Source organism: Aspergillus aculeatinus, assembly GCF_003184765.1.
Source record: "Aspergillus aculeatinus CBS 121060 unplaced genomic scaffold BO66scaffold_19, whole genome shotgun sequence".
Classification (NCBI taxonomy): domain Eukaryota; kingdom Fungi; phylum Ascomycota; class Eurotiomycetes; order Eurotiales; family Aspergillaceae; genus Aspergillus; species Aspergillus aculeatinus.
In genome coordinates, this window is record NW_020291488.1 from 1 (window position 1) to 21,625 (window position 21,625).

The window sequence follows — 21,625 nt, forward strand, 5'->3', positions numbered from 1 at the left end:
CCTCTCTCCCCCCCCCTCCTCTCTCGACTCGTCTATTGCTGCTCATCATGTCCCCCGAGCCCTCCAATCTACCGGCCCAGGACGAACACGAGTCCCGCACCACACACGACGGTACCCCTCGCGAAACTCGCCCTCGACGGTCGCGTCGCAAGAAGGACGACGACCACGAAGCCGACCGCAAAGATACGGTCCGATCGGTTAAAGTGAAGGATAAGAAGGAGGAAGATCAAGACCTCAATACCAACAAGGAGAATCGCGAAAAGGAGCCCAAACGAGGCAGTCGGCGCCACCGAGACAAGTCCCTGTCGACGACGAGTGCCCATCTAGCTTCATCGTCTTCACAAGCCCGCAAGAAGCCAAAGTTAGAGCCCGCCACTCCAGACCATAGTCCGGCGCCCGCGACTGTCTCTGTGCCTGGACCGACCGGGCCTGCTCTGCCGTATGCAGCGACCGCAACAGCCGCAGTAGCAGCCCCAGTACCTTTACAACCTTTACACGCCCTTCATACTCCTCCCCTCTCGGCCATTCCCCTGGTGAATGCTGCGGTGACCGCGGCTTCAGCTCCGACTCCCAGCACTCCGGGGGCTAGTCCTTCACGGCCCAGCGTCCCTTCACATCATCCGGCGCCTATGCAGTCAACGCGTCCACTCCACGCGACCTTATCCCGACCTCCGTCGTCTCATCCCACTCCCACTCCCCCGCCTGCGGCTTCACCTTATTTGACCATGATGCCGTCCGTGCCACCACCACCACCACCCCCCCATCATCATGCTCCTCCCCCGCCTACTGCTTCTCAGCCTCCGCAGCGGACCAGCGGCCAGAACTTCGATCCGATTCGTTCAGCCTTTGATACTTCCGCCTCCGCCCCTCCGGCATTCAGTCCTCCTACACATTCCATCTCTCCCCGTCCCAACCGCGCCAGTGCATCACCCGCCATTGCCAGCATTATTGATCCGCCGTCAACGGCAGCCCCATCGATATACACCCCCCGACCATATGCGTCTCCTGTTTTAGGTCCCCCCAGTTATGTTCCCTCCCCCGCGGTTCCTAAACCCGCACCCACGCCGCCTCAAGTGCCTATTCAACTACAGTCTCAACCGACCTCACCTTATGCCCATCGATCTCCTTATGCTGCGCCGCCTCCACCAGCACCGGCCCCGGAGCCATCGCAGTCGGTACAGCTACCATCTACAACAGTTTCCGCTACACCATCTTCTACACCCCTACCTGTAGCATCGCCATCAGTACCACCGACGGCGGTAGTGGCGGCGGCGGCGCCGGCACCGGCACCGGCACCAGCACCACCCGCTCCCGCCCCGTCTACAAAGGCACCGCCGTCCCCCGCGCCAACACCGATGGATGTCGATACGGACCCTCCCGCTTCGGCGACTGCTGCATCCAAGGCAATTAAGAAGGATGCGAAATCCAGTCCTGGAGTCGCACCAGCGTCTAATGCCACATCGCCCAAACCTGCCAAACCGGTCAAGGACTCAGCTCCTCCCCCATTACCTCAAGGTTCAGGCTTGATCTCCAATGCTCTCTTTGGCGTGGACGGTAGCACCTCCACAAGCGAAGCTTCGCAGCGTCGGACCCCTAATATAATCCTTCACATCCCACTCAAAGGCAATGGCAACAGAATTGTCAACTTTGCCCGCCTGGCAGAGGAACAGTACGGCTTCGCGGCGCTACATCCGCGACTTGCGGCCCAAAAGGAGCGCTTAGCGCGAGTCGCAGCCGCTGGAGCGGCCCTCGAGCGCAACGACAAGACTGGACGAGGATTTTCTGCCGGGGAAAGTGCGGACGAGGATCTCACCCTTGACGTCGACCGCGACAGTGAAATGGATGGGGATGGCGCCATCGGCGCATCCGCGCGGTCCACTGGGCCTGAGCTCACTGACGGCAAGAAGAAACGACGCAAGAAGAAGATGGAGGAATATGATCGGGATGATCCATTTGTCGATGACAGTGAGTTGGCCTGGCAGGAACAGGCCGCCGCCAGCAAGGATGGATTTTTCGTCTACAGTGGCCCACTGGTACCCGAGGGCGAGAAGGTGCAAGTGGAACGGTGAGCACTCACCCAAAGTTGACGATCTTTCCTGAATGCCATTGCTGATTTTCTTTTGTCATTTAGGGCGGACGGCACGATCAAAAGAGGCCGTGGCCGGGGCCGTGGTGGTCGCGGTCGGGCCCCGGTCACCACACACCACCAAGTGCCCTTGGCTGCCGCCGTTCCCATCTCTCAGGAGACTGGCCTACCTGTCCGCGGTCCTGGATCGCGTGGCGGCAACACTTCTCGCCGGGCTCGCGTCAGCAAAGCTGCCCGGCACCAAGCAGACCATGACAAGACCGGCAGCACCGCATCGACCTCCGGTCGCGGAGGGGGTGCTGCGAGTCGCGGTGGTTCAACGAGTACTCGTGGGGGCAAGACGCCGATGGTTGAGCTAGCCCCAAGGCCGAGTCTCGCCCCCGCCCCTGCTGGTCCCAGTCCAGCTACAGGCTCCGATCTTGGGAGGAGATATGGATAGAGGCTGTCTTCTGCAGAATGGTGTGGCTCGAAGGTGTCCCAGAGCCCCCTCCGGCTCCGGAGTATGCCATGAAACACGGATGCTTAACGTCTTTCCTTCTTTTGTCTGTTCTAGGTGTAATCGGGAATCGTGAACCTGCTGCATGTTTCGGGAATCGGTGTTTGCTTTAATTCTGTTCTACTGCTTCGCTTATTGACTTGTTCGCTTCCAATGTTTGTCTCCTGCTCGCTCGGTAATGGTTTATACTGGGACTATTTACAATTTACTCCGAGTCTGGCCTTGAATACAGTCACCCGGCAATTATTGCAACGGCTCTTCACATGTCTCCGCAGTATATAAGGGCCAGTAGGGCATTTCCCCTTCCCTCTCCTTGGAAACCTTCCGACCGCAGTGCAGCTACCTGCAGCTAGTGCAGGACCTTACAGACACGCATGTACGCTTTCCCACAAAATCATCCTCGTGTTCGCATTCGTCGGGCCCAGGTCTTTCCATGCCCAAGAGGAATATAGCTCCAACAGGAGGAGAAAAAATGAGCCAAAGAAAGTAGACAGAAAGAGTAGGAAGAAGAAGCAACCAATATGTAACATGAGATCCGAGAGTCCCTGCCTCACGATTCACAACCAAGGTCAACTGAACGCAACGCAAAGAATTGCTGCAACGCCAATACCGTTTTCACTGTCTCGGAATGGATCGCAGGGCATTTGGGGGAGGCTATAATGTGAGGCAGAATATGATGTAGAAATCGAAGGGAAAAGGGTACATGTATGTATAGCTATGTATGTAGATAGAAGAAGAGATGCCAGGTTGATAAAAGAGGCTGGGACAATGGTGAAAGACAGAAGACATTGATGGCCAATGATGGAATTACGCCTTGATGATGCAAAGGGTGAGGAAGGGGAGCATGTTGGCATGAAGACAAAGAGACGTCCTGCATCAACGATGAATTCGTTTAGACAGCACCGGTCATATGATCGCCGCGCATAGACCGCTGCCAGGAACCACTGCCGCTGGAGCCCGAAGACGGACCGTTGTGCGGTGAGCGCACGGGGAGGGCAGCTGCCGACTGCAGCGGCATTCTCGATTTAGTGTTGTGGGAGCTCGCTGAGCGGGAGCTCATGGGATGCATGGGAGGTTCCAACCCCGGGGAAGGGCCACCCACGGGGGTGCGGGAAGGCCGTCGGCCAGAGCGATACTCCTCCTCTCGGTTCTCTAGCGACAGGTGTTCCAAAGATATGGGTGGAGAGCGAGTGGTTCGTCGGGGCCGGGGCGAGGGGTTGGCGGGAACGTAGTTGTGGGCGTAGTGTGCGGGCATGTCGTGACCCATGACGGGAATATCGCCGGACGAGGACGAGGGAGAGGCGTACTGCGGAGTGCGCGACGGTTTGCCAACGGGGGCTTTACTACTAACAGGAGGCTTGACCGCGGGGCTGGGCTGGTGAGAGGAAGAGGAGAATTGCATATCATCCTTGAGTGATTTGGGCGCCGGAGGGGCGAGGTATGACTTCCGGTTGTGTCGCTCCATCATACTGATGGCCCATTCCTGAAGATCTACTGGGGTCCGCTTGGCGGCCTGCAGGAATGCATCTTTGTCCTAGAATGACTATCAGTCTTGCGCACCATCTAAGCAACGATGGAGAGATGACATACGTAAAGTTCCCGTGGTGTTGGTCGCTCCTCCGCCTTCTTCAGAAGACACTTGGCGACGAACTCGTGGAGGATGGGTGGGAAAGCGTCGCTTTTGGGCAGCTTCGGGGCAGGCTCGTGCACAATTTGCTGCAACAGATCCAGAATCCCCATTGGGCCAGCGCTGGCGCGATCGCCTGCCGCCGAGTCCGAGGCATCAAACGGGAAGCGCCCGACAGCCAGTTCCATTACCGTCAGTCCCACACTCCACACATCCGAGCGGACTGTATAAGCGCCTCCTTGGATTCGCTCAGGAGCCATGTAGGTCGAAGTGCCTACGAAGGTATCGGCAATAGAGTTGACAATTTCGGTAGCGACACCAAAATCGCACAGCTTGATGTTTCCGCGTGAGTTGACCGTGATGTTAGACGGCTTGATATCGCGATGCATGATTCGGTGGACTTCATAGAGATAGACGAGACCGGCCAACACCGACTCGGTGATCTTGCCAAGCACGTCTACCCGAACAGGACCGAAGTCTTTGGAAATTCGATCGAGTGAGCTATTGTTGTGTCAGCCAGTCAAACCATAAATGCGTTGGAAGGATACATTTGCGGAGAACTCCGCAGAAGACGCTCGACCTACCCACAGTCCATGTATTCCATGCATAGCACAATATCCCGAGCTTCATTCTGGAACGCTCCGTAGAAAGTCACGATGTTGGGGGAGTTGCAGTCATGGCCCACTTGGAGCTCTCGTAGAATCTGCTTCCTCACATTCTCCTTGGCATCGACACGAATGATCTAGCCCGTCTATCAGTATCGCCTAGTTTCATGTGCACTGGGTATCAAGAAGCATACCTTCCGGGCCATGACGACCTTGGTCGACGCATGCATGACCTTCGAGACTGTGCCACCATTACCCGCGCCTAACTCCTTCAAAGTAATGAGATCTTCACTCCGCAGGTCAAGTCGAAACTCCAGGCCAATCTCGAGGGTGTCGGTGCGGGTGGTTTCGGCGTTGCCGACAGCGCCGGAAGCTTGAGAATCACCATCGCTTGGGTTTGAGGCGGGTTTGGGAGCAGCATTCAAGGCAAGTCCCTTGACATTCTTGCGCTTCAGGGTGCGTGCTTTGAACTGGTCGGCCATGGCGACTGATGACGGGGACCGGTGGGGGGGAGAGGCGGAGGGAATGAAGGCGGCGTGACGAGGCCGCCGTAATGAAGAGGATAAATAATGCTAGAGATCGCAGTAGAAGCGAAACTGTGTAATTAGGCAGACCGACAGTTGTGGTTGAAAGTGGCTCGGACGGCGCTGCGACCCGGACAAGCGCCGAGCGTCTAAAGCCGGAAGAACAGGTGGGGAGGGGGGGGGCGTTCAGCTGGATGATCGGGGGTCGGTTACAAGATGCGGAACATTAGGGAGGTGCAATTTCACGGAGGAGAGATCAAAGGCGATGAGTGATTATAATCAGCAGGGGGGTGTTGAGTAGGGAAACGAGAGATAAGGATTTGGCAGAGGAGGAGGAGTAGAAGAGAAGGAGGATGAGGGGGGAGAAGAGTTGGTGGTGGTGAAAGAAGGAAACGGTGGTGGAAGGAAGTACTTTCTAGTAACTTAGTAGTAGCAGTAGTAGTAGTAGTCCACTTCCTCCAAGCTAAACTGACAATAATAACATTAATCAAATAGCCAAATAGCCAAATAGCCAAGTAAATAGGTTTAACTAGTTATTTGGATCTATTCTTCAATCCATTTATCTATCCGGACTGGTTCTACTTGGGCAGCAGCCTACTTATGCATCTTTCCTTTTAGTCTCTTTTCTTTGCTTTTCTTTTCTTTTCTTTTCTTTTTTCTTTTCTTTTCTTTTTTTTTTTTTTTGGAAAAACAAGATGACCTCTCGTTTTTTTGTTATCATCCTATTTTCTTCTTAGAAGCACTAAGGGAAAAAAAAACAGGGAATAAAAATCTGATTTTTCTTTCTCAGTGCCTGGACAGTTGAAGGTAACTACTGTGCCTCCGGTACTACTACGGAGTAGTGAAACAGGGGGAGAGTCACTCACTGGCGGGGTTCCGCCACACTAGTTTCTGTCTGGGAGTCGAACTCCATCTAGAATAAAGTCCATCCAGGTGGTAGTCTAGGAGTAAATTTAGAATGTCAAGAAAACCGAATTGTTCTGGTCTTCCCAAGAAATGAACTAGTAACTGACTCTCGTAATATTGTCATGTGACATGCTCGATCTATCAAACTGCACTTGGGGTAGTTGTGGAAGGCTGTATTATGTCTATCACGTGCACCCGCCCCATTCTCCCATTCTCCCATTCCAGCCACATCTTCCTGAGCGGTGAAAGAGAAAGCCAGCCGCGCCACAGCAGCAGCCTCGTCTCTGCTTCTGCCCGTGTTGAATCAATCACTCGATTCCCAGTCCACCACTTCCCAGACCAGCTCCTCATTTACTTCACTCTCTTCCCCCCCGTCTCACCCCTCAAATCTCTCTCTTGTCGGTTCTTTGGCTTCTTCTCTCGTGTTCCCCAGGGGTCGACCTTCCATTCAACTGTTCGTCAAGCTTCTGCTTCCATCCTTTTTGAGCATTCTCCCCGCAGCGGCCCATTTCAACTTCCCTTTCTCCTCCATCTCTTGCAGATTGCAGGAAGTCGATTCACCTCCCAGCTCCCCGGACACGTAACACCGTAACACACTATGAGTGCACGCGACTTGGTTGAGGGGGAGGCGATGATCGATGACGATGAGAATGACGAGGAGTTGGCCGACGACTATGACGGCGATGTCCGAGAGGGTGCTGGCACCAACAACAATCAATACGACTCCAGTGAAGAAGAGGAGGAGGATGATGATGATGAAGAGGCTGCCCGTGCAGTAAGTCCTTGGAAGAACTGACCTCGGCGCGCAATTCCTTGGCTCCTGCGTTGACTTTCGTTCTCCGTGTTAGGTTCGTGAAGGATTCATTGTCGATGAGGATGAAGAATTAGAAGAGCGCGCCGAGCGCCGGCGGGAGAAGAGGAAACAAAGGGATCGTGAGCGCGAGGATGAACATTTGGATGAAGAAGATCTAGAGCTCATCGGTGAACTACCTCCGAGGTTCCAGTCTTCATCCGCAGCAGAGGTATGTCTAGCGCATCGTCATGGGCACAACTCCTGTCGCGCGTACTAACACAACCTGCTGGAATTAGCCCAAATTTAAGCGTCTTAAGCGTGGACACAAAGATCGCGATCTACGACAACCATCCCAGGGCATCGACGATATCTTTAATTCCGATGAGGATGAGGAGCCGGCCGGCGACTACGGACGATCCGGCCACCGGAGGCCCATGCACGACGAGATGGACGATTTTATCGAAGAGGATGTCTTCTCTGACGAGGAAGTCCAGCGTGAACGCGAGGACTATGAGGTTGCCCGCACATCCAAGGGTGGTCTGGGGGTCACAGATGCGACTGGTCTGGATGAGAATGCGCTCGATGATATGCGCGCCGCCTTCGGAGACGGCAATGAGTACCTGTTTGCTCTCGAGATGGAGGAGCAAGAAGAAGAACAGGAAGAGGACGAGGAAAAGCATTTGGATCTCAAGGATGTTTTCGAACCATCGCAGCTGGCCGAGAAGATGTTGACTGAGGAGGATAACCAGATCCGGTTATTGGATGAGCCTGAACGCCACCAAATTGCCCGCAAGCCTTATCGCAATGTTGTCTTGACCGAGGATCAGTTCCGCGAGGAGGCAGCCTGGATCTCGAACCTGATGCTTCTTAAGAAGCGCATCGAGCCCGAGCTGCGTGAGCCCTTTCAACGGTCGGTCGCCAAGGTGCTCGAATTCCTTGTGACGGATGACTGGGAAGTTCCCTTCATCTTCCAACATCGCAAAGACTACATGATCCACGCTGTGAAAGTTCCCGTCGATGGGGCAGGCCTCGACGCCGATTCCTCGCAATACACCACTAAGGCTGAGAAGCTCCTGAACATGACCGACCTCTGGGAGATCTTCGATAATGACCTCAAGTTCAAAGCTTTGGTGGAGAAACGTACAACCATTCAAAAGACCTATGATAACTTACAGAGTCTGTTCAACATCAACGATGAGATCGTGTTCGAGATGCTATCGACCGCCACTAGCATGGAAGAGTTACAGGATGTTCAGGACTACCTCCACTTTCAGTACGCGTCCCATCTGCGCGATTTGACCCTTGCCAATGGAGACAACACCGGGGAGACCCATCGCCGGAAAGCAACCAGCAAGACATTCTTTGAGCGCGTCCGGAACGGTAAGGCGTACGGCCTCGTCCGCGCATTCGGCATTACGGCCGATGCCTTCGCCCAGAATGCCCTCAAGGAAGGCCGGCGGCAATACACCGAGGATCCCGCCGAACGCCCGGAAGAGCTGGCAGATTCCTTTGTGGATAACGACTTCTCGAACTCCTCCCATGTGGTCAAGGCCGCCAAGACCATGTTCGCCGAGGAGATTGTCATGAGTCCAAAGATGCGCAAGGTAGTCAGGCAGGCGTATTATATGAGTGGTGTAGTGGACTGCTTCCGGACAGAGAAGGGCCTGCGGCGCATTGATGAGCAGCATCCTTACTACGAATTCAAATATCTCCGAAACCAACAACTGAGCGACATTGCCCGCCGGCCGGAGATGTACCTGCGCATGCTCAAGGCCGAAGAAGAGGGTCTGGTCGATGTCAAGGTTCGCTTTGAGAACTTTGACCACTTCCGGCAACGTCTATACGCAGACATTGAATCCGATAATTACAGCGAGCTGGCGGACGTATGGAACCGGACTCGACGCGACGTCTTAGATCTAGCGCTGGGCAAGTTGGAGCGTTTAATTAATCGCAGTGTGAAGGAGAACCTCCGTCAAGAGTGCGAGAACTCTGTGGCCAAGGAGTGCCGTGAAACCTTCTCATATCGGCTGGACCAGGCTCCTTACAAGCCCAAGGGAATGGTTCTGGGCACCGTGCCCCGCGTGCTGACCCTATCTACCGGCTCCGGTGTGGTGGGACGGGAGCCCATTCACTGGGCCTACGTCGAAGAAGACGGTCGGGTGCTGGAGAACGGAAAGTTCGTGGATCTTTCGGTTGGAGACCGTGAGCGCAGTGTAGCCGATGGCAAAGATGTTGAAGCCTTTATCAGCCTGGTCAGTCGTCGCCGTCCGGATGTCATTGGTGTCTCCGGCAACACACCGGAAACGCGCCGCCTGTACAAGCTGTTGACCGAGCTGGTGGACAAGCGCAATCTTTGTGGCGCACCTTACACTGATGACCGGGACGAGACAGCCACTGACCCCTTGGAAGTGGTTATTGTCAACGACGAAGTGGCCCGTCTCTATCAACACAGTGAGCGCGCGAAGAAGGATCACCCCAGCTTCGGTCCCCTGACCCATTACTGCGTCGCTCTGGCCAAGTATCTGCAAAGTCCGCTCAAGGAATACGCCTCGCTCGGCCGTGACATTGTGTCAATCCAGTTCAAGCCTGGCCAGCAGCTGATCTCGCAAGACTTGCTGTTGAAGCAGTTGGAGACGGCACTGGTCGATATGGTCAACCTGGTGGGCGTTGACCTCAACGAAGCGGTGACGGATCCGGCAGCAGCTAATTTGCTGCCCTACGTCTGTGGCTTGGGTCCGCGCAAGGCCGCCCATTTGTTGAAAATCGTAAACATGAACGGCGGCGTGGTGAACAACCGGGTCGAACTGTTGGGCGTGAATGCGCAGTATCCAGCCATGGGCGTCAAGGTTTGGAACAACTGCGCCAGTTTCCTGTACATCGACTTTGAGAATGCCGATCCCGATGCCGATCCCCTTGATAACACTCGTGTGCATCCGGAAGATTATGACATTGCACGCAAGATGGCGGCCGATGCATTGGAGCTGGACGAGGAAGACATCAAGGCAGAAACCGACGAGAACGGGCCCGGAGCGATCGTGCGCAAGCTCTTCCGAGAGGAAGCGCAGGATCGTGTGAACGACCTGATCCTGGAGGAATATGCGGAGCAGTTAGAAAAGAACTTGAATCAGCGCAAGCGGGCGACGCTCGAAACGATTCGCGCCGAGTTACAGCAACCGTACGAAGAATTGCGGAAACAATACGTCTTCCTCAGCACTGATGATATTTTTACCATGCTGACGGGCGAGACAACCGAGACGCTTGCAGAGGGGATGGTGGTGCCTATCTCGATCAAGCGGGTGACCGATGACCACATTGACGGCAAGCTGGACTGCGGTATCGATGCGCTGGTGCCGGAATCGGAGCTGACTGATCGCTACGACATTCCTGTGCGAGCCCTGTATCAGCCGCATCAAACAGTGTCGGCGAAGATCTTGTTCCTGAACCGAAAGACATTCTCGTGTAATGTGTCGCTGCGCGAGGAACAGGTCAGCCGGCCGTCCCATCGGACACCGGGCGATCGGCTGCAGGGCGAATGGGACGATCGACAAGAGCATGAGGACCGAGAGGCTATGCAGGAGACGACTCAGAGTGGCGGCCGAACGATGCGTGTCATCAAGCATCCGTTGTTCCGGCCGTTCAACTCGACGCAGGCTGAGGAGTTCTTGGGATCTCAGGGCCGAGGTGACGTGGTTATTCGGCCCTCGTCCAAAGGTCCAGACCATCTGGCCGTTACATGGAAGGTGGCGGATGGTGTTTTCCAGCACATCGATGTTCTCGAGCTGGATAAGGAGAACGAGTTCTCAGTGGGCCGAACGTTGAAGGTGGGCGGTCGCTACACGTACAGTGATCTGGACGACTTGATCTTCAACCATGTCAAGGCAATGGCCAAGAAGGTGGACGAGATGATGCTGCATGAAAAATATCAGGACGGCACCCGGGATGCCACTTGTAAGTTTTACTGTCTTTTGTGCCTGTTCTCTTTCGTCTTGCTAACGCGCCCCTCCGCAGACTCCTGGCTGGAGACTTACACGAAGGCCAATCCGCGCCGGTCGGCCTACGCGTTCTGTCTAGACCCCAAGCATGCAGGCTACTTCTTCCTGTGCTTCAAGGCGGGGGAGAATGCTTCGACGCACAGCTGGCCAGTCAAGGTGATCCCTCAGGGATATGAGTTGCAGCGCAACCCTTATCCCGACATGCGGGCATTGTGCAATGGCTTCAAGCTGCTGTTTACCAACATGCAGGCGGGCAGGCGTCGTTAAGGAGAGGAACTTCTCTTGTGTATACTTGTGTAATATTTGGGTTGGTAACTGCTTGGAAGGAAGGAAATTAGGGAGGATGGATTGTCGCTTCTTCTTCTTCTTCTTCTTCTTCTTCTTCTTCTTCTTCATCTCCCTCTTCGTCTTCACACGTTTCTATTCTGATTCTCCCATTCTCGTGTAATTCATTCCGGTTTTCATTGGCATTGATCCCATTTTGTCGTATGAATCTTCTATGGTTGTCCTTGCATCAGGTTGCGGGAATGCATCATTGGGTTTACTCACTTCTTGTGCTATTATGGGAATCTATACAGTACCGGGATGTATCTCGGAATAGCTCTTAATTGACTGGCATTGTATTGATGATTTTCTCATTAATTTTCTCTCTACCAAGATTCGGGGTTGTTTCTGTTTGCTGTGACCGACCGACCGACCGACCGGAGGGGGAGGGGACTCAAAAATGAGGAGATGAGAAGAAGTGTAGATACAGAGTAGAGGCAGTGGAGGCAGTGGAGGCAGTAGAGGCAGTATAAAGCAGAGTCAGTCCAAGGTTGTTCTCGGCTGACCTGCCGCGTCTCTCTGAATCTCTGCTGTTTCGGGGAGCTTTTCCCCCTAAGTTGAGTTGAACCCTTTCTTCCTTCCTTCCTTGTTCTTCTCGTCTCTTCCTCCACCTCCACCTTCTCATCTCCACCTTCACCTTCACCTTCACCACCTCCTCGTCAATTAGAACATTCCCCTCCCTCTTGAAATCAACTTTACTATACCTTCATCACTCAATGCTTCTCAATTCGACCTGAACCCTCTGGTCCGAGTGAGTGACCCTGTAACAAGGGAATCTCTCCTCCTGCTGACCACCCCTCGTGCAGCTGAGCCTCGCCCTCGATTCTCTTTGTCAGCCTTGTTCTTAAGCCCTTCCCCCCCACCAAGTCCCTCCAAGTCAGCACTCTCCGTCATCAACATCTTCACCCCTAAATTATTCTTGAAACGGTCAAATCTTCTTGCTTGTTCACCAGCCTCAATTGACCTGCCTGCGGCCCCGGACCCCCCCTCATCGTTGCTTCCCCGCATCCGTCATGGCTGCCATGGAGGAGTTGGAGATCCACAGCAAGGTAAGGGATGGATGACTGACGCGCTCGTGTCCCCCTATTCCCTTTGATCCCGAGTCGATCTTCGCCTTGCATCGGTATCTCCGCGCCGATCAGATCGTGCTGAGGCTGACCCCCAACTCTACTGCGTGCCAGTCCTACTTTGTCCGCTGGGTTGCTGTCAAAGCCTGTCACACTATCTCATGGAGCATCCAACCACATAAAAAATCGATCAACTTCGGTATCTTCAAACATCCTGGCAATTCCGCCCTCCTTGGGTCGAACACAAACCTCCCCGCGACCGCCGACACTCCCAGATCCGAATCACCCGACCCGATCACCGCCAACACCGGCGGACGCGCCAATGGCTCCATAATTGAGCGCTTAACCGGCATTGGGCTGAAGCAAGTCCAGTGGCTTGGAAGATGTGAGGCCGAACGTATAGTCCGCGGCACCTATGATGTCCCTGCCAACGAGGGAGGTAACTACGGGCTTGTCTTCGATAATACATTCTCCAAGCAGATCTCCAAGACCGTGACCCTCGTCCTGCTCACCTACCCAACAGCTCTACCGCCACAGTCAGTCCCAGTGCCGCACGCAGCGAGTCAACCACAGCAGGGCACCGCTGATTCTGCAGCGATAGCCGAGGCCGGAAAGCCCCTGCCAGCGCGCCGTCGGGGCAACAGCATGCTGCCCCCTCCGCCGCCGTCTCAACCCACTGAGATCGACTCGGCTCAAACCTATACGGGTTTGTTGCAGAAGCGAAGGCGGAAGCGCCACCAGGGATGGGCGCGCCGTTTTTTCTCGCTCGACTTCACCTCCTCTACCCTATCCTACTATCACGACCGGAACTCGTCCGCCCTGCGCGGCTCTATACCTCTCAACCTGGCCGCAGTTGCCTGCAACCAGCAGTCGCGCGAGATCTCGATTGATTCGGGTACGGAAGTCTGGCATCTTCGCGCTAGTAATGATCAAGAGTTCGCTGCCTGGAAGCGTGCTTTGGAACGGGCGTCCTCTTCCAAAAGCTCGGCCGAAGACCCCAACCACCCATCGGAGCCGCTGTTGCGGGTCCCTTCCCAGCGCGTACACGCCAACGCTGCCGATGAAAGAGATTGGGAGCAAGTTGAGAGTTTGGTTAGCAAGGTGTCCGGCACGCGTGATGCTGTCCGGCGCCTGGCTAAGGACACCGATCCAAAGTATCTAGGCCCGGACCGGCCCCCCGGCCGCTCTCCGAGCCCTCACCGTACCCCAACCGATATGAGTGGAGAAGAGCCCAATGATGGCCGAAGGCCGTTCTGGAGGCGCAAGAGCAGTGCCACCGTCCAGCCCACCGTTAAGCGCAGTACCACCATGAATTCCATGTCCTCCCAGCTGGCCATTCCGGGCGCCTTTGATTCGTCCTCGGTTCATGGCGATCGCAAGCCCGGCAGCATCGCCAGTCACCCCGACCACATGAACGAGATCCACGAGCATCTGATGGCCGTCCTACGGGACCTAGACCACGTCGTCAGCGAATTCTCCAGTCTCATCGCCGAGACCAAGCATCGCCGTCGTCAGCCTGGCCGGTCGCTGCAGTCACGGCATAGCTTTGAATCCGATATGTCGCAAGAGTTCTTCGATGCTGTGGATGACGGCCATACCTCGGCCCTACTCACCATTCAGGGTGATACCAACAGCGAGGATGAAGATCCTCGCGGCGGGAAGACCAATGGCAACGCCATCTCCTCAACACTGGCCAAGGAAGACGTCGTCGCAGACGATGCACCCTCGGACAGTGATGATGATGAAACGATTCCAGAAGAGACAAGCGATAGCCATGACCAGTCATCGCCGCTGTTCCCGGTGCGGCCCAAATCGCTAACGCCATTGCCTCTGAAACCGGTGCCACGGCGCGAGAATATCACTGCCCCAACAGTAATGCCGCCGAGTCTCATCGGGTTCCTGCGCAAGAATGTTGGCAAGGATCTGTCCCAGATTTCTATGCCTGTTTCCTCCAATGAGCCTCTTTCTCTGCTGCAGCGTGCGGCCGAGGTCCTTGAGTACTCAACGCTACTTGACAAAGCTGCCAATGTCTCTGATCCAGTGGAGCGGCTCGTATACGTGACTGCGTTTGCATTGTCGCCGTTATCAAGCAATCGTGTCCGGGAGCGCGCCATCCGTAAGCCCTTCAACCCTATGCTCGGCGAGACCTACGAATTGGTACGTGAGGATTTGGGATTTCGATTCATCGCCGAGAAAGTCTCCCACCGACCCGTCCAGCTCGCGTACCAGGCCGACGGCCCGGAATGGAGTCTGACGCAGTCCCCCATGCCCACCCAGAAATTCTGGGGGAAATCTGCCGAGATCGTGACAGAGGGTCGCATTCGCCTCACGCTTCATACCACTGGAGAACACTACAGCTGGGCTTCGGCAACCTCGTTCCTGCGCAACATTATTGCTGGTGAGAAGTACGTCGAACCGGTCGGCGAGACTACCGTCGTCAATGAGACGACCGGCCACAAGACAGTATCAACCTTCAAAGCCGGCGGTATGTTTTCCGGGCGCAGTGAAGAAGTTAGTACCAAGACCGTTGATGCTGGCGGCCGTGACCTTGGCCTCGGATTGACAGGCACATGGACGACCTCCCTTCAGCTCACTAAAAACGGTTCGCCAACTGGCACAGCAGCCTGGAATGCGGGCCCGCTCGTCCCCAATGCCCCTAAGCACTATGGCTTGACGGCGTTCGCGGCGAGCTTGAATGAGATAACCCCGATTGAGGCGGAACAGCTTCCGGCGACGGATTCACGGCTGCGACCGGATCAGCGCGCCCTCGAGGATGGGGATGTCGACCGTGCCGAGGAGTTGAAGGTTCAACTTGAGGAAGGGCAACGCGCCCGTCGCCGTGCGATGGAGTCGGCTGGCGAGCAGTGGACGCCGCGCTGGTTTGCACAGGTGGACAATGCGCCCGAGGGCGGTGAGGTTACATGGCGATTGAAGCCCGGAAAGGAGGGCTACTGGGAAGAAAGGGCCAAGAAAGCCTGGACTGGCGTGGTGCCGGTCTTTGAGGCCTAATGCCCCCGAAACCCCGAACCTTCTGGCCTCCATACATACATACACGATCTAATATCTCGGGTTCTGATTCTATGAAATAGACCGTTGTTTCCCCACCGCGCTTACGCTGTATGTGTGCCTTTTCACAGGTTGAGCTAGCTAGGGTGCTCGTTTTTATTGATTCCCGGTAAATATGCTAGCTAGCCATATGTATTTTTGCAAGTCAAAGCAGACTATGCAAGGAAAATCCATAAACTAGAAGGACAATTCGCTCTGCATTTCCACACTAGGCATGGAACGAGTAACACAAGAAGCTGGGACAGGAATCTGAAGAATGCAAAGAAGTCAGGCACAAGAACCCGCCGATATCTACCGTAACTATATGAGGTTGTGTAAATGGCAAATATGATCAATCGAGATGCAGGGCAGATAAAAGGAATCTGAATCTTGCAAGAAAAAAAAAGAAAAGAAAAGAAGAGAAAAGAAGAAAAAAGAAAAGCATGTAATAGAGTAAAGGAAAAAGCGCACATCGCGAAGATCTAATTTTGACTAATATTCTTCATCGGAGTGATCATGGACAGCCCATCGGCGGTTATTCCGGGATTTGGCGGCGCGTTTCGCAGCGCTACGATCTGAGGAAGAGGCGAAGTTCATGCGCACCATCACGGGGAGATTATCGAGGACGGCACGGTTTCCCTGGAAGTAATGGGCGGCAAACCCACCCTGCAAGATGCGACGGAGCGAGTTCAGACGGATCCACTTCCACCACCGGTCAATGTTCATAACACCCTGGCTGCCGACCTTGACGGTCAACTTGCTGCCGTAACGCCGGTTCGTGTCTTGATCAATGGCGGTGTTATACATGGGCCCTCGCCGTGGGTTGGTAACGGTGGTTAAGATGGAGGTGAAATTGCTGTGCAGGCTCTTCTTGTCGCGTTTGCTGATGCGTTTGTTGTGGATTGTGGCCAACGACTGCAATTGCTGTTCGAGCTCGTGGGTGTTGTGGTAGGCATTGTAGCGCTTGATGAGCTTGGGGCCGGACCGCTCGCCGGGCGATAAGAAGGACTCTTCGTCGGAGTCGGCGTCATTGGAATGGCCTTCCTCGTCTTCCTCGTCTTCGTCGTCTTCCTGCTCGGTATAGCTCTTTTCATAGAGGAGCGCAATATTCTCCCCAGCGGCGACTTGCACGCCCGAGTCGCCGCTGTCCAGCTGATCCATGAAGATTTGCACAGCATCCTCACTCTCACCTTCGAGATCGTCAATCTCTGTCGCGAGCATTCCCCATTCCTGCAACGCGGCCGTAACACTGTTGGCATCATCCGGGGCGTCAATAGACTGGCCATCGGAGGCCACGATGTCGAGGAAGAAGGTCATCTGGTCGAGGATGCCGTCTTCACCAGCACCACCGAACATAGTGCAGACACCAAGACAGTGGATGGCAGCGGCTTTGATCGAGGTCGAGGTGGAGTCCCGAATGCTGCGGGATAGGAGTGACTCGACATTCTCATAGATAGTGTTGTCAAAGGCCGTGATGGCCAAGAGCTCGAGGGCGCGCAGAGCTAGTGTTGTCTCGCGCACGCTGGACTCGAACTTGACACTGCGGCAGAAGGCCGCCAGCAGATCAGAGACCTGGCTACGAATGTGATCCTCGACGTAATGGGACTTGGCCAGGCGACAGAACGCGGCGTAGGCCTCCTCACGACTTAGGATACTGCTACGCTTGCGGTCGAGGATGTCAGCAACGACATCGTCGAGTTCCTGCGTCCAGTTGTTGGTGTCCTGATCGGGATCTTCAGTGAGGTCATCCAACGAGCCAATGCTATAACGTCCGAATCAGCATTAGTCAGGCCAAGAAATTTCGAAAGTTGACGATGATGTCATCCCGGGGAAGCGGGCGGCGCATAGAGCACACAGATTAGGGAAGGAAGGATAAAGAATAACCGGCAGAAAGGGAAAAAGAGGAAAAAGAGCTCACCTCAAAGCAGTGGTCTCATCGCTTAGGTTTCCTGCATCTTCTTCATCCGAGCCATAGCGACTGGTCGGCCGCGACGAAGGACGAGAGTTTTGGGCGGAGGCGGTGCGCGATGTGCGGCGCGAGCCTTCACGAGAGGCGGCCTTGCGAGAGATCGTCTTGCCGCTCTCCAACACCTGACGACGTAAGTCTGGCATGGTGATTTTGTAGTAGGCAGAGCAGAGATGTGAAGAGAATGGCCGCTGTGGCAAATCAAGGGGGAAAAGGTTGGTCTTTTTTTTTTCTCCCCTGTGCTTGTTTGGACCCTGACAGGCGGGTTATATAGCCTTAGGTTTGGAGAATGGGTCGAGAAGTAAGTAAGGGTTGTCTGGTGAGAATGGAGAGGGTGAGGGAAAGAAGCTATGCTAGAGGTATAGAAGATGTCGATTGTAAAAAGATTTCTTCGGAGACAAATGACATGGTAAGTTTGAGAAGGAGAGATTCTTCTTCGATTGAAGGAAGAAAAGAGAGAGAGAGAAAGAAGTGGATTAGAGGAGAAGAAGAAAGAGAAGAAGAAAAGAAATCCGAATAGAGGACGGAGAAAGTCAGTCAAGTCAACTGGTGAGTGAGTGGTTCCCGCCCTCGGCCCTATTGTGTACCGTACCGTACCGTATATTACATTACAGACAGTCCTCCAAAGTTCTTTACTGACCATTCATTTGTTTGTTATTTGCCCTTTTGCATGAAGCATGTGGCATGTGGTTTTCGTGAATCTACGGAGCTATTCTCACCCTTCCGATTGTCCTCTCTCTCTCTCTCTCTCTCTCTCTCTCTCTCAAGAAGACTGCCAATCAATGCCCGTTCTATCACCACGTGATGCGGGGTTAGGCCTTATCGCTGGGAGGCAATCATTTTTCCTGGAACAATACATACCCATACAACTATTCATAGTTAATCATACTGAGGTTCAAAGTTATTGCTGACTGTGTCTTATCTTGCAAGACGGAAGAAAAGAAGGAGATCCAGTAGAAGAAGGGAGTGAGGGGGTATCTTAACATCTTATCAAGAGTAATCGTAGTCATCTATGTATACAAAAAAGAAATTACCCTCAAACACCCTTATTTCCGTTGCAAGACCAACTCAAGGACACGCTGCGCTTTGCTGCCCTCCAGGTACTCTCTTCCCTCTCGGCGCCGGTCATCTTCGTCCTCGTCATCGCCCAGTTCCAGATCCACTTGAAGACTGGCCTCATATGCGCTCATTACTGTCTCCTCATCCACCCGGATACCTCCGTTTACCAACACTCGGATGCACTGCGCCAACCGGGCGATCTCGCGTCTCGTCTGTGGCGGGATCTCGTCGTTCTGACTGGAGTAGATCGAGCTCGACACCATTTCTTCCATGCGCGTGATCGAAACGTTTTCTGTCGTCGACGAGGCCGCCGTTGCACCGTCTGCGTGCTTCGAGATCCAGATATAGCCGTTCACCCCCAGAATTACATCGACATCTCCGCCCCCATTGGCTGTGCTGACGGTCCAAACCTGCCTCCGTGACCGAACCACACCGCCGACTGCGCCCGTCGCAGCTGCCGCGCTTCCTACACCACCCTTGACAGTCGAGCTAGATGCGCCACTGCCGCCCGTGCCCGTCACAGCGAGGAACACGCCATTCCTCAGTTTCCCGTACTTCAGAGACCGCGTGTGAAGCGAAGCGCCTCCATCCGAATGTACACTTTGGACCTCAGCCACGACCAAGTCTCCTTCGCTGAAGAACGTTCGAATCTGCAGTTCGTCGGCGCTTGTGCGGCGGCGGAGGATACCTCCCGGTAGGTTGATTGCCGAGAGAGGCAGTTGAGCGAGTAATGGAGCGGCGACATCGACTTTCCACCGGCGGGACTGTACTTCGACAATGCGCCCTACCACCAGGTCACCGATCTCTGGAGTGTATCGTGCACGGAGGGGCTGGACGGAAAGCAGCTTGTTGGTCTTCTGCACGGTACCGGCAACAGTGGCGATGATTGAAATTGATAGCGGGTTTGTATAGGTACCATGACCTCTGCGCCGAGGGGTGGAACAAAATGCATTAGCCATGGTGGTCAAAAAAGAAGAGATGACGGTTGTTGCAGGGTTACGAACCTCATCCATTGCGGATCATCAGTGACAACCTCACCCGGTGTCAAGACTCCGGCGACAATATTGGTGCCTTCAACCAACCGTTGACGCTTGTTGGGTCTGGATGAACTGCCTGCCGCCAATTCTACGCCGCCATCCGAATCGACGGACATGGCATCTGAGTCGGAGTCGAAACTGGTCAGGTCAACATCTTCCACCACCGGGGGCAGAATTGTAATAGCCATGCTTTAAAGGTTATCGAGTAGCAAATAATCAATGATGTAGATGGTAAGGTAAATTTTCTCCAATTGGGTCGGACGGGAAATGCTGGGAGGTGGTTACATTCGTTGCTTTCTCGTCGGTCATTCTGCGAAGACTTTCCGGACCGGGAACAAACCAGACAAACTTCTGGTGGAGATTCACGTGAATCTTGCTACTTTAGCATTCACTCCAAGTATAGCCTACCACAACCCTTTCCATTAATGAAATATTTCTATAATGGCTCTTTGCTTTTTTGTAAACACAAAAGGACTACAAACATTGATTGACTACGTGAGAGAGAAGCTCAGTCGCCAGAGGAAGATGTCAGTTTTGCATAACGTTTTATCGAAGTGCAGGCTTGATTAGAGTACAAAACCGACCAACATAAGATCCTCTATAACTACTATACGTAGGAGTCTCACCCAAGTCCTGAGTCCCAGTCCGATACTGCCGGCCATTCCTCCCCCCCCCCCAAAAAATGACGCTAGATGAGATACTGTGGGCTCAAGCATTTATGCCCGAGGACCGCTTCGATGTCCGCTTCGCAGGAGTAGAACCATCATCGTCCTTGTCCTTCTTCTTCCGGCTTGGACGACTGCTGCCACCCTTAGGCCGATATCCACTGTCTTCATCCCGCTTACGTTTTCCCTTGGCACCCCCAGTGGTCGATGCAGTCTCCATATAAGAGCCATCGTCATCATACATATCGTCGTCCTTTCGAGCCTGGGCCGTGGCTCTCTTAGACGCACGCGAGGGCCGAGAGCCAGACTTCTCGGAAGCGTTCTCGTTGTCTTGAAGGAAAATTTGTGGCTGATTTCGGCGAAGCCAGTTATGCACGGATATCGGTATACGTAAATTGGCATCCCGCGTACGTTCGACGAGGGTTGATTTACTCGGCATAGACACCAGCTGCTCGATGGCACTCTCATCGCCCAGTTTGGCATCCAACGCCAGGTAGTACTCGGTCTCATGCTCAGGAGTCAGGAATCCAAGCTCGTGGGCGGGATAATGATCCTCAGCTTGATTGTCGGACAAAGGTGCAGAATGGGGCACCTGAGTTAGGGACGTGTACTGTAGGCGCGGTGCAAACGCTTTGCTTCGCCGAACGTCGTCCTCCAGTTCACGATAGGCATGAGCATTCATCCGACCAGCAGCCATACGACCTTTGGCATCCTTTAGCATGGATCCCGCGATGGCGGGATCATTGTAGGAGGCTGGAATATCTCGATCGGGAGGTGGCAGGAAGGTCTCATCTCCTGGCGCACTCAAGTCGTATCGTAGACTGGGAGACACGTGGAGGCTGTCGTTGAATTCAAGCAGAACCTCTAGAAGTTGACTGTAGCACTGTCAGTATCGATGGAAATCAATCAGGCGAGGGCGATGAATGCATACTCATTCTGTTCCTGGATTCTCTTAGAAAGATCCTCGATGCGCAATCCTTCGCGAATGAGCGCCTCGCTTTCCCCCATCTGCATTTCGAACTTCATTTTGAGCTTCGCAAACTTCTTTCTGATTGGCGATCATGATTAGCTAGTGGCCTAAGGACCATGCTGCTATAGAACTATGCTCACTTGAAAGACTTGTAGGACTGCCGAGTAGGGGCGCCGACGGAGGCATCCGGCAGACTTTCAGCCACCGATCTTGTCTCGTCAAGTGTTTGAGACATGACGAACACGCAGCACAATGGAGAATGAAGAGTGGATTCAATTCTTTTCCCTTTTCCTGTTGTTGGAAGGGTTGAGGCGTTCTAAAATTAGGAGGCTAGGGAAACTGATTAAGGGAGGAGTGAGATTCAACTTATGTGAGTGTTTGACACTGGGGTCACTCCCTTTGCAGGACCGGCGAATCGGGCTGGAAGAGGATTCCGCCAAGCCCAGACCCAGAGTTGATAAGG

The 21,625-nt window shown here is 54.2% G+C and overlaps 6 protein-coding genes across 6 annotated transcripts; 3 read left to right on the forward strand and 3 right to left on the reverse strand.

The window, feature by feature from the left end:
• Positions 1 to 11: 11 nt before the first annotated feature.
• On the forward strand, positions 12 to 2,897 carry BO66DRAFT_391144 (uncharacterized protein). The gene is made up of 2 exons (XM_025647186.1): positions 12 to 2,065; positions 2,132 to 2,897. Exons 1-2 carry the CDS (start codon positions 48 to 50, stop codon positions 2,523 to 2,525), a joined length of 2,412 nt encoding a protein of 803 aa, XP_025504805.1. The 5' UTR covers positions 12 to 47; the 3' UTR covers positions 2,526 to 2,897.
• Positions 2,898 to 3,293: 396 nt separating this feature from the next.
• Positions 3,294 to 5,438, reverse strand: ste7 (MAP kinase kinase Ste7). Its single transcript, XM_025653444.1, has 4 exons — positions 5,009 to 5,438; positions 4,794 to 4,951; positions 4,173 to 4,710; positions 3,294 to 4,116 (listed from the first exon to the last, which is right to left on the reverse strand). The coding sequence occupies exons 1-4, from the start codon at positions 5,294 to 5,296 to the stop codon at positions 3,475 to 3,477; spliced, it is 1,626 nt and encodes a 541-aa protein (XP_025504806.1). The 5' UTR covers positions 5,297 to 5,438; the 3' UTR covers positions 3,294 to 3,474.
• Positions 5,439 to 6,719: 1,281 nt separating this feature from the next.
• On the forward strand, positions 6,720 to 11,522 carry spt6 (chromatin-remodeling histone chaperone SPT6). Its single transcript, XM_025653445.1, has 4 exons — positions 6,720 to 7,019; positions 7,093 to 7,266; positions 7,334 to 10,985; positions 11,046 to 11,522. Exons 1-4 carry the CDS (start codon positions 6,843 to 6,845, stop codon positions 11,294 to 11,296), a joined length of 4,254 nt encoding a protein of 1,417 aa, XP_025504807.1. The 5' UTR covers positions 6,720 to 6,842; the 3' UTR covers positions 11,297 to 11,522.
• An 814-nt stretch (positions 11,523 to 12,336) lies between these two features.
• BO66DRAFT_470744 (oxysterol-binding protein related protein OSH3) lies at positions 12,337 to 15,429 on the forward strand (the record flags this gene model as incomplete). The annotated part of the gene is made up of 2 exons (XM_025652814.1): positions 12,337 to 12,402; positions 12,457 to 15,429. Exons 1-2 carry the CDS (start codon positions 12,367 to 12,369, stop codon positions 15,427 to 15,429), a joined length of 3,009 nt encoding a protein of 1,002 aa, XP_025504808.1. The 5' UTR covers positions 12,337 to 12,366.
• A 131-nt stretch (positions 15,430 to 15,560) lies between these two features.
• Positions 15,561 to 17,897, reverse strand: BO66DRAFT_347905 (IFRD domain-containing protein). The gene is made up of 2 exons (XM_025644636.1): positions 17,384 to 17,897; positions 15,561 to 17,227 (listed from the first exon to the last, which is right to left on the reverse strand). Exons 1-2 carry the CDS (start codon positions 17,575 to 17,577, stop codon positions 15,958 to 15,960), a joined length of 1,464 nt encoding a protein of 487 aa, XP_025504809.1. The 5' UTR covers positions 17,578 to 17,897; the 3' UTR covers positions 15,561 to 15,957.
• Positions 17,898 to 18,412: 515 nt separating this feature from the next.
• Positions 18,413 to 21,545, reverse strand: BO66DRAFT_419857 (exosome non-catalytic core subunit RRP4). The gene is made up of 5 exons (XM_025649842.1): positions 21,303 to 21,545; positions 21,124 to 21,240; positions 20,258 to 21,067; positions 19,495 to 19,716; positions 18,413 to 19,414 (listed from the first exon to the last, which is right to left on the reverse strand). The coding sequence occupies exons 1-5, from the start codon at positions 21,395 to 21,397 to the stop codon at positions 18,478 to 18,480; spliced, it is 2,181 nt and encodes a 726-aa protein (XP_025504810.1). The 5' UTR covers positions 21,398 to 21,545; the 3' UTR covers positions 18,413 to 18,477.
• Between the last annotated feature and the right edge of the window lie 80 nt (positions 21,546 to 21,625).

Coding starts and splice junctions, on each gene's coding strand:
- BO66DRAFT_391144 (XM_025647186.1), top strand. CDS start 48: ATGTCCCCCGAGCCCTCCAATCTACCGGCCCAGGACGAACACGAGTCC. Junction 2,066..2,131: donor GAGAAGGTGCAAGTGGAACG/GTGAGCACTCAC, acceptor TTTGTCATTTAG/GGCGGACGGCACGATCAAAA.
- ste7 (XM_025653444.1), bottom strand. CDS start 5,296: ATGGCCGACCAGTTCAAAGCACGCACCCTGAAGCGCAAGAATGTCAAG. Junction 4,952..5,008: donor AGGTCGTCATGGCCCGGAAG/GTATGCTTCTTG, acceptor TAGACGGGCTAG/ATCATTCGTGTCGATGCCAA. Junction 4,711..4,793: donor ATGGAATACATGGACTGTGG/GTAGGTCGAGCG, acceptor ACACAACAATAG/CTCACTCGATCGAATTTCCA.
- spt6 (XM_025653445.1), top strand. CDS start 6,843: ATGAGTGCACGCGACTTGGTTGAGGGGGAGGCGATGATCGATGACGAT. Junction 7,020..7,092: donor ATGAAGAGGCTGCCCGTGCA/GTAAGTCCTTGG, acceptor TCTCCGTGTTAG/GTTCGTGAAGGATTCATTGT. Junction 10,986..11,045: donor CGGCACCCGGGATGCCACTT/GTAAGTTTTACT, acceptor GCCCCTCCGCAG/ACTCCTGGCTGGAGACTTAC.
- BO66DRAFT_347905 (XM_025644636.1), bottom strand. CDS start 17,577: ATGCCAGACTTACGTCGTCAGGTGTTGGAGAGCGGCAAGACGATCTCT. Junction 17,228..17,383: donor GATGAGACCACTGCTTTGAG/GTGAGCTCTTTT, acceptor CGGACGTTATAG/CATTGGCTCGTTGGATGACC.
- BO66DRAFT_419857 (XM_025649842.1), bottom strand. CDS start 21,397: ATGTCTCAAACACTTGACGAGACAAGATCGGTGGCTGAAAGTCTGCCG. Junction 21,241..21,302: donor CAGTCCTACAAGTCTTTCAA/GTGAGCATAGTT, acceptor ATCGCCAATCAG/AAAGAAGTTTGCGAAGCTCA. Junction 19,415..19,494: donor GATGATCCGCAATGGATGAG/GTTCGTAACCCT, acceptor CCCTCGGCGCAG/AGGTCATGGTACCTATACAA.